The sequence below is a fragment of the Mirounga angustirostris genome, unplaced genomic scaffold, assembly GCF_029215605.1.
Source record: "Mirounga angustirostris isolate CCGP_5_RB_7025 unplaced genomic scaffold, mMirAng1.0.hap1 SCAF_5, whole genome shotgun sequence".
In the NCBI taxonomy this organism is placed as follows: domain Eukaryota; kingdom Metazoa; phylum Chordata; class Mammalia; order Carnivora; family Phocidae; genus Mirounga; species Mirounga angustirostris.
Window position 1 is genome coordinate 7,747,647 of NW_026991713.1, and position 10,813 is coordinate 7,758,459.

Sequence of the window (10,813 nt, forward strand, 5' to 3'; positions counted from 1 at the left end):
TTTAACAAAAGTCACTATCTCACTATCAACCACATACAGCCTTCTTGAAGCCCTATAAATGAACTTACAAAGCCTTGAGAATAAGCAACTGCCAGAGCTCAAGGCACTTAATAAAATGCTTTGCAACATTAACACTGAGGTCAGCAATACCTCATTGGACCAAGGAGCCATAACCGAAAAACTCCAGGAGAACTCGAATATAAACATGCCTGCCTTAAAAATAAAATTAAAACACAGTATCATAGGTTTAAGAGCTGAAAAAGAAATGGCCACCAAAAATATTCTGGTTAGGATAATAAACCATTAATCCACAGTAGTGTTTTGAGAAAGTATAACTGACATTAAAAAAAAATCCTTGCCACTTCTCTATTATGTATATTAATCTAGTGGTCAAAATAATATATTTTATATCCTATCTGCCCTGTTCCTTTGAAATGAAAAACAGGGATAAAATCCAAGCCAATTCTGACACGAATACACAGAACTACAAAACTGGTACCAAGGCCAGAAAGATCGTTACTTAATATGCCAGATCCTAACGCTGCCATCCATCTTTCCAGAGTCTGTTCTTTCAATGCATATAAGCATTAAGTGTTTACAAAGCAGTGACAGAACATATCCAATGAACAATGAAGGCAACTATATCATCCTCATCAAGCCCATTGCACATATTATTACCAGAAATAGGTTCAAGAAATATTTTCAGGACTTACCTGTTAACTTTCTTGGTCAATAATTTTACCAAAATATTTCTACAAATGGTTTTTATAATCTTTTTTTTTTTGGGTGGAGAACATAAAGTTATTTTATTTATCAAATAGTTTTGGCCTAACCATACCAAGTTAAAATTTTCAATGGATCAAGTACAAATATTGAAACAGGAACATAAAGATGCAAAAGCTAAAAAATTAAGTCTCTCCCTCCCCATTCCAACACATAAAACTTGAACTTAATTCAAGTTATTTGAATCAATCTGGAATGTTTTAGAAGAATCTTTGACATCTCATTAAGAAGTCATTTTTATTCTGCATCAGTGGCTAACCTTAAAAATTCAGAAGTTGGAATTTAAACACTAATTTGTTTTAACATGTTAGACTGTCAACCCAATTGGGCTCCAGTTTTCTTTCCTATACAACTGGAACATGCCAACACTCTTGGTAGGTACACTTAACACTACTAAAATCACAAGTCCTGATCATTAAAAAAAAAAAAAAGTTTCTGATGTCTAGAATGTTGGGATCATTTTGACCCAGTTCTAGATAAAATTCATAATCAATTACCAAAAAACAACTTACTTTCACATTTATAAAATATCCAGGTAATAACCCAAAAGTACACAGAAAAGTTACATGTTTGAAAACTTAAAGTTTTAAGAAGTGAAGTGTCTCTGTTAAAAGTTCCCTGACAACTTATACTACACACTGCTGCCTGCAAAAAGAAAAATAAAAGAAAAATAAAAAATCATCAACTTGAATTATGTTCACAATGGGACAGTATTTTCTTTATAACTACCTCCCTCCATCCTCCCCCGCCAAAACCCATACTGATTAGGATTAAAAATTGACACCGAAGAATTCCTAGAGTACAATCTTAATGGGGGCAGGAGGGATCAACTCTCATCACAAAATTTAGAGAAAGGTAACTAATACTAAGATAAACTCTTAGTACTAAAATTGAGTTCATCTCAATGTTGAGGGTTTTTTACTCTAAAAACCCACCTGATACATTTAGGACTCTCTTAATTATCCAAAGATATTTCAAGTAGCAAAATAGTTTTTGTATACTGGACAGGTGAGACACTACTAAAATGAGTTAGCTAAAGTTGCCAAGTACACAGATCAAATATGGAGAAGGCAGTAGTGCATTGAATAGAGGTGTCTGAACAACAGCAGAGCGCACTCTCCCTTCAGGCCTTGCATTACTCCAAGAGTAAGCTGCTCAAATCAGGAGTCATCAAAATGACACACATTAAAGAAGTTTTCTCTACAATATCCCAAGTCTCTAGTGAACTCAAATGTAAAATCCATTACCACATTACACAAAAATTAAAGAAATAACACAAAAACATACAGGCAGAAATATGTCTAAAGGTGATTTGAAAATCCTTCGGAACATTTTAGTAAGTGCAAAGGAATATGATACTCGATATGTGTAACAGTTCTAAGGAAAAAAGGCAAGTAAGAGAAAAAAAATCTGTGAAGACTACAGAAAGTTAAAGGAATAAGAATAGATCAAAGTTCTTGCATTGCCAATTTTACAAGTCTGAAGTGAAAAACTACAAGAAAACTGCAAAAATCCTCAATCTTTGCAGGTTATCTTAAACTCATGACACATTTTTCTTATAAAAGCAAAGAATCCAAAGCATTTGCCTTATCCTTACATTTTCACCCTCTGAAACGAAGCCTGCTTAGAAACATGCTTTAAAAGTTCTCTACAAACTCATAGGGTACATTTAACTCCATTATGCACTCTCACTGGCAGATGGAGGGATGACGCGGAGTTAAAGAGATGCTCCGTAGTAAGGGGGAACATCTTGTGGACTGTCAGATGGCCAACCATTCTTCCTCTTCATTATCCTGGCACCTCAAACAACTAAGACAGCAAAAGAGAAGGTCGGTGGCCATCAGGACAGTACCAAACTAATTGTAAGAAGGGGATGATGGAGGTAAGTCTCCCTGAATTTCCCTTGACAAAAGGGCTGGTCCACAACTGAGTGAAGTTGAGAATGGTAGAGCTTTTCTACGCTGAAATATGGATCTCCAAGTATGTTTAAAGCATAAAAAACAACAACAACAAAACACAAAAACACACAAATACAGTACCTTACGCACATTTCAAACTTTTGTACGATCAGTCTATGTTTGCAGTTCATGACTGGGACCCTTACAACTCCTAATTTTGATTTCCAAGTACATAACTCCACACAATTGGTTATCTCCACCGCCCCCCCCAAAAGAGAAAGTGACTACAAACTGCAAAGAAAATGCCTCTGCTCTCTCCCAACCTAAAACCCCCGAGTTTCAGACATTTTGGTCTCAGACCAAAGAAATGGGAGATGTAAAATGAACTGCGCTCCATATTGATTCTTAAGGCAAATAAAAAAGGAGGGGGGGGGAAGCTAGGAATGGTAGGTAAAATAATTCGAACCAAATTTCAGCTTTGACGTTAAAGCTAACGTCAAACCTGAAATCCTGGATCACACATAACACACAAATAAAAATCAAGATTTTTTACTCTCATCCTCAACGGAACATCTTGTGCAAAAAAGAGAAAATCTTGAAAAGAGTGGAAAGTAGAGAAAACAGAGTAAGTGCAATCGAGGAGAAAGGATTCGCAATTCCTCATTTCTCAACAACAAAAAATTCAAAGCAAAATTGCATAAAAAGCCCTTACACACAAATGCACTGGCATTTCAAAAATTAAACTGCATGGCAGCAACAATAAAAGCTATTTCCATAGCACCACTCAAGAGCTCTAATTCCAGAACACACACCGATATGACATAGTGTTGCAACGAATGTATTAGGAAGCAAAGAAAATGGTTGGGCTACTGGACGTCTTCGACCAGCTCATTCAAACACCTTTAAAATTAATCAAGAAGCAGAGAACCAAGAAGAGAAAAAAAGGAAAATATGAAAGAGGAAAGGTGCACCGAGCAAAAAAGATTAAGGGGGATGTGGAAGGCCAGGGCTCCCGGGACTAACCTGTGCCATCGCTGGCCGACGCCGAGAGGGCCGGAGATGAGAGTTTAGGCCGCTTGGCTGAAGGCGGCCCCGGTTCCACCACATTCTCGGCCATTTTTAATTCTTTCGGAGATACAGGCGAGGAAAACGAGAATCCTCGGGAAATCTCTTCTTTGGCCAGGGCTCCCCGCCCCGCTCCCTGGGGTGGGCTTGGGGGGCTCCGCCGGCCCCCGAGGGGGGTGGGGGAAGTTCCTTTTTCTCTTCGCTGGGTCGCGGTGGCTGAAGAGGGATGCGGACTCGATAGAAAAGGTAGGGGCAAGTGCGAGGGGCCGGGCCTGCGCCCAGGCCCGGAGGAGGGCACAGGAGCACAAATCCGCCGAGCGCGTCCGCTGCGGCGAATTCCCGAGAACTCGCGGCTCTAGAGGCGCAGTCCCCGGCCCGCCACGGCCGGCCCCTGCCCAGCCGAGGTCTCTCGGAGCTCCGCCGCCGCCATCAGCCTCTTCCTCCTCGGCGCTGTCCTCCTCCTTCTCATCGCCACAAGGAGGCGGGGGCGAAAAGGGGGGAGAGGAGGAGGCGACGAGAGACACTCACCTCCTCCCGGTGCCCCCTCCCGGACCTGCGCCCCCACCCTCCGAGCCCTCCTCCTGCCGCCGCGCTCCGCGCCGCCGCCGCACCGGCCCCTAATGGCCGCAAAGAGCTCGCCCGAGCCGAGAGCCAGGCTGGCGCCGCCGCCTCACATCGCGCGGCGGGCGGCGGAGGCGCGGCGAGGACGCCGGGCGCGGAGCTCGCCGGTCCAGAGGGCCGAGGGGGCCGGGCCGAGCAGCGCCGCCCGCCCGCGCCGACGCCGAGCCCACCGAGGAGGCCCCGCTCCGGCGGGCGGCGCAGGCGGCCTCTCCTCGCGCCGCGCTCTCCCCCTTCACCCTCCTCTCCCGCGGCACAGAAATAAATACGGCCGCCGCTACGGCCCCCACCCCCGGCGACCAGGTGCCGGGAGCGCCCGCCCCCCGGGGCTCCGCTCGGGGCCGCCCTCGGCGGCGGGCGAAGGCGCCGCGGGGCGCGGGGTTATGTAATGGTCCCCCCTAGGCGTCGACGCCGGCCCGGCTGCCGGGCCGCGGTGGGGGTGTGTGCGGACGGGAGGGGGCTGGGGTCGCCTCAGCCCGTGCGCCCCGGGCCCCCTGCCACTGTCTCGGCCCCTGCCGCCTTTCTTCGGCCCGGCTCGCCTCCGCACTCTGGCTCCCGCAGTTCGCACTCAGCCCGGCGTCCCGCTTGCCCACTCTCGCCTGCTCCCTCTCGCCCTCTCTCCCCCCCAGCCTAGCACACAAACAAGATGGCGGCTGTTGTTTCTTCCCTCTGCCGAAACCTCCTTACAGGCTAGCGGTAGCAGCGGCGGCCGGAAATGAGCCAAGGGGGGGGGTGAAAAAAGGGGAGGGGTTGGGCCTCCGGAGGGAGGTGGCGAGGGGGCGGGGCCTGGGCCCGAGCCGCTCACACAATGGGGGAAGAGGACCCGGGGGGCGGGACCAGCTCCAATCACGGGATCCGCCCAAGGCCCCAACGCGGTTGGCGCTTCCGCAAACTCCCCCGGCGTCACCGGTGGCTCCCTTTAAAGGGGAGGACTTGGCGGCGGCGGGGGGCGGGGTTCAGGGCCAGCCTCGGGAATCTATTTTCAGTCGGTGGACACTTGCGGGGGAAGGTGCCTGTGTTGGGTCTCTGCGTAGGGGACCGGTGGGAACCGGGGGTGACGGAGCCCGGGAGCTGCGCCGGGGAAGACGCCAGGTTACCGCGCAGGTGGCCGAATAGGAGCGCCGTGGGGATGGCCCTGTATCCCGGGTCCTTGGGCGGCCAGTCTTCCGAACCCCGGTTGAATCAACCAGGCTGGGGGTACTCCGTCGTTGGCCCGTGTTCTCTCCTCCATCTCTTTCCCAGAGGGATCATCCAAAAATCACACTGATTATGAGTTGTTTCCCTTTTCTCCGAATTTTACAATTTGTTTTACAGTAAGCACATATTATTTTGATAATCAGGAAACAAAAATCGCAGCGGTGGGAAGACACTAGGACCAGACCTAAATTCGTTTCTTGCCCACCACGTGTCCACTCGCCCTTACCAGGTACCTCTCTCACCAAAGGAGACTTGAATCATTTTTCTGAATACATCTGAGACCTGAGGACATCTTATGGTACTTCTTTTCACCCACCCCCAATAGGCTAGCTCAACAAAAGACCACGTTTAGGTAGTGCCTTAAAGATAATGTAGATACGGAAAAGTGCAAAAACGTAATGTGCTAAAGATAATCTAAGCATGGACAAAAGCAAAAATGTAACTACAGAGGAAAATTCTTGAATATAAATAAAGTGTGTGCAAAACACAGTTTTGCAGAGGAGGGCCTCACCAGCATGCTTTCACATTCCTACACATTACGGGATTCTGCTGTGCTTGGCCTTGGGTAAATTGGTACTTGAGGAGGTGGCAAGGTTGTTAGTGTTCCCCAAGGAAACCCCCAAACCAGTATCTATGGCGATAGTTAAAAGCTTTTTCATGTTTTTCAAATCTCATCCTCCTAGGTTGGTGTTTGCTTATTGTTGAATTTACTTTGGTGGTGGTGGTTGTTTGCTCTTTAAAGTGAATGGTGAGAATAAGTAAGAAGGTAGCACTGAAGATATTAATGGAGCAATTCAGGTTACCAACAAGGATGAGTTCTGTTCTGTGATGTTAAGGCCTAATTCACCCCAACTACAGTAGAAAAGCAGGTAAATTGAAAAGGTACTTTAAGAGAGTTGTTTTGGATGGATTCAGCATGTAGGACTAAGGTCAAAATGGGCCTTCAAGAATGATTCAGTTATTTCTAATAGTTTATACCCACATTCACAGTAAAGAGGACATAGGAAAGAAATATGGACAATACCTGGAAACTTGACTGGTAGTTTCCTTCTGGAAGGTTGCTCACCCAACTTTTTGAAGAGTTTATGACCTTTGGAAAAAGATTTGCCTCCTTTTGCAGAGGAGCCAACCTGAGTCTAAGCAGCATTCAAACATAACTGGCATGCCTGGCCAAAAATACCTTAGGACTAGGTAAAGGAAGCCTGTCCAAGAAGATCTGAGGACCATCTCATGAGAGAATTCTGCAAAAAGGAGAATCGGGAGCCATGGACCTGCCCAGAAGGGAAGGCTCCACAGTAAACTGGGAGTTCTCATGCCTTCTGCTCCTTCCCAGGATTTGCGCCTTGGGGTCTTTACCCAGACCTTCAAGTCAGCTGAGCTGGAGACGTAAGGGTCACGCAAATGCAGTCAAGATGAGACTTCAGATTGTTTCAAAAAAGCAGAATGGAATCATCAGCCTGGATTATATCCAGCCTAATCAAAATGAAAATTTGCTCCAAGGGTGCCTGGGTGGCTCAGTCAGTCAAGCAGCTGCCTTTGGCTCAGGTCATGATCCCAGAGTCCTGGGATCAAGCCCCGCATCGCATCAGGGGAGCCCGCTTCTCCCTTTCCCTAGGCCTGCTCCCCCTGCTTGTGCTCTCTCTCTCTCTCTCTCTCTGTCAAATAAATAAATAAATAAAATCTTTAAAAAAGCAATGAAGAGAAAATTTGCTCCAATTGTGCCGTGCTATGTGTAGGTTAAGAGGGGATGGGAGATGGAGACACAGGAGTGAGCGGAGACTGGCAGGTAAGAACATGGGCACTGAAGGCTACCAGGCCTGGGGTTAAATTCTGGCTGTGTCACAAGCTGTGTGACTTGAGCAGGCTTCTAATCTGTAAAATGGATTTCTTGATTAGACCTACTTTATTGTGAAGATTAAACATGACAATTTATAAATAATGCTTACCACAGTGTTTAACACATGGTAAGCACTCAATACACCTTAGCTATATCTAGTCATGCATTCTAAAATTAAGTTAGAAAGGGCTATTCTAGGTGTGGCCCAACAAAGTTTGTCTCAAGCACTTGTCATCAAGGGAAGAATGCCTCATGAACTTGGGTTCCTCCTGCAAATACGAATGGGGATGGGGTTGTGAAAGTGGCTGCATATCCATTCCAAGGAATTACTGATTTATATACTCTTCTAAAATGTTGTCAGCATTTGCAAGAACACATTTTTATTTATATCATATATTTAATAAAATCTGTTCTTGAAAAAAATTTTAGTAGTCAGTATTGGCAAGGATGGGGGCGCCTGGGTGGCTCAGTCAGTTAAGCAGCTGCCTTCGGCTCAGGTCATGATACCGGGGTCCTGGGATCGAGCCCCGCATCAGGCTCCCTGCTCCGCGGAGAGCCTGCTTCTCCTTCTCCCTCTGCCTGCAGCTCTGCCTACTTGTGCTCTCTCTCTCTCTCTGTCAAATAAATAAATAAAATCTTTAAAAAAAAATATGGAGACTTGGTGTTTACACACAATGTTAATGGGAAAAGAGCATGGAAAAAATGTTTAGGTTCATACGATTTTTTTTTAAGAATTTATTTATTTATTTGAGAGAGAGAGACACAGCGAGAGAGGGAACACAAGCGGGGGGAGTGGGAGAGGGAGAAGCAGGCTTCCCGCCAAGCAGGGAGCCCGATGCGGGACTCGATCCCAGGACACTGGGATCATGACCTGGGCTGAAGGCAGACGCTTAATGAATGAGACACCCAGGCGCCCCTAGGTTCATACGATTACACTTACAGATTTTGAAAATCCCAGTATCTCTAGGATGTATTCCGCAAGTGCACAGAGATGGATATGAGAATGTTTATTGCAGCCATTATAATACTTTCTCTCCCTGCTCCCAAAGTTAAACAAACCAACAGCCCATCTCTAGGTGAATGTTAAAAACAACAACAACAACAAAAAAAACCAACTATGGATATGATTCCACTTATATAAGTTTATGAAGGTACTCAGATTCACAGAGACAGAAAGAATGGTGGTTGCCAGGGATTGAGAAGACTGGGAAGATAATTGTTTAATGGGTAGAGAGTTTCAGTTTGGTGAGATTAAAAAATTCTGGAGCTGGATGGTGGTGATGGTTGCATAGCTGTGTGAATGTACCTAAATGCCATTAAACTGTGCACTTAAAAATGGTTAAGATGCGGGGCGCCTGGGTAGCTCAGTCGGTTAAGTGTCTCACTCTTCATTCCGGCTCAGGTCATGATCTCGGCATCATGAGATGGAGTCTGGTGTCAGGTTCCAGGCTCAGCTTGGAGTCTGCTTGGGATTCTCTCTCCCTCTGCCCCTCCCCCCACCACGCGCACGTGCTCTCTCTCTCTCTCTCAAATAAATAAAATCTTTTTTAAAAAAAAAGGGTTAAGATTGGGCGCCTGGGTGGCTCAGTCGTTAAGCGTCTGCCTTCGGCTCAGGTCATGATCCTTGGGTCCTGGGATCGAGCCCCGCATCCGGCTCCCTGCTCGGCGGGGAGCCTGCTTCTCCCTCTGCCACTCCCCCTGCTTGTGTTCCCTCTCTCGCTGTGACTCTCTCTGTCAAATAAATAAATAAAATCTTTAAAAAAAAAAAAGGGTTAAGATGGTAAAGTTTATGTTATGTATATTTGACCACAGTTTATACAAAAATTTTTAAATGGTTAAAATGGTAAATTTTATGTTATGTATTTTTTACCACAAAAGGAAAAAACAAGCCAAAACAAACAAACAAAAAAAACCCCAAGCAATGAAATAGCCTTACCATGGTGGGATATAATGCAGTCATTTAAAAATGAGTAGGGGGCACCTGGGTGGCTCAGTCGTTGGATCGAGCCCCACGTCGCGGGCTCCCTGCTCAGCGGGAAGCCTGCTTTTCCCTCTCCCACTCCCCCTCCTTGTGTTCCCTTTCTCACTGTATCTCTCTCTGTCAAAATAAATAAAATCTTTAAAAAAATAAAAACAAAAATAAAAATGAATAGGTAGATATGTACTACCATAGAAAGATATCCATATATTGCTAAAGACAAAAAGAAAATTATAGAACAGCAGGTATAGAATGGCTGTATTTTTATAAATGTAATTAATAATAATAATGAGTTTGAAGCTGAGAGAATATGTACCAAACTGTCAACGGTGTTGGAGTAAGAGAAGTGTTATGAGGAGCTTTCATTCTACATTATAAATTTTGTGGTGTGTGAAATCAGAACTAAAAAGTATTTTTTTAAAAAGCCTAAACGATTCCTCTTTGCCGTTAGGATAAAGTTTCATGTGCAAGAAATGGCCCTTGTCTACCTGTCTCATTTCTTTCAAATTCCCTCCTTGCACCAAAGTGGAATCATTTCTGTGCTGCTTGTGACGTGCTTTCTCTGTCCTCAAGACATTCACACATATTCCTTCTGTCTGAAACACTCACCACCCCCACCCCTTTTATCCACCTAATTCCCAATCACTTTTCACGTCTCAACTTACACATCCCTTTTCCTGGAAAGGCCTTCCTGATGCCCCCAAATCCTGGTTGCAGACTTCTCCCCTGCCATCCCATGGCCAGCATCCTGTAATTCCAAATTGCCTGCATTTCGCACTGTGTCATAGTCCTTGTTGGCCTTTTCCAGTGACAGCAGGAAAGGTGACCGTGTTGTCCATCTCTCTCTCTCCCGGCTCCTAACTCAGGACGTGATGCATGGTAGAAACTCAACTCAAACTTTTTTTTTTTTTTAAGATTTTATTTAGGGCACCTGGGTGGCTCAGATGGTTAAGTGTCTGCCTTCGGCTCAGGTCATGATCCCAGGATCCTGGGATCATGACCTGAGCCGAAGGCAGACACTTAATGACTGAGCCACCCAGGCGCCCCTCAACTCAAACTTCTTGAGCAAATGAATAGATACCACTGATTTGTCAATCTGGTCTGAGTGAGTGGGTCTCCTCGCCCATCCTTTTATTCCCTGCAGCGACAAGGACACAGTCTATCTGGCCCTGAAAAGAACAGTCTATATTACCTGTCCATTGGGTACTGGCCAATCTTCCTCTCTCCTGGAATCGTGAATATCTTGACCCAGATTCTTTATAATAGAAGGAGAATAAGTGTATTCATTAATGATCTGGGAAACTAAGGCTCTAAAGAAAGTAAAATGTCCTTCATGAGACCCCAGACTGAGGTAAAGGGAAGGCTTGAACTCAGGTCTTCCAACAGCACATACCTCTCACCACTGAACCCTCAGGGCAGGAAGTGGGTCTCATGCTT

The 10,813-nt window shown here is 45.7% G+C and overlaps 1 protein-coding gene across 2 annotated transcripts in view; it reads right to left on the reverse strand.

Annotated features, from left to right (window-relative positions):
• Window positions 1–5,036, reverse strand: part of EP300 (E1A binding protein p300) — an 84,613-nt gene extending 79,577 nt beyond the window's left edge. For both annotated transcript variants that reach the window (XM_064590566.1, XM_045872462.3), the window contains exon 1: window positions 3,705–5,036. In XM_064590566.1, the coding sequence (XP_064446636.1) occupies window positions 3,705–3,798 (94 nt within the window). In that variant the 5' untranslated portion in view covers window positions 3,799–5,036. The remainder of the gene's footprint in view (window positions 1–3,704) is intronic.
• Window positions 5,037–10,813: the final 5,777 nt, after the last annotated feature.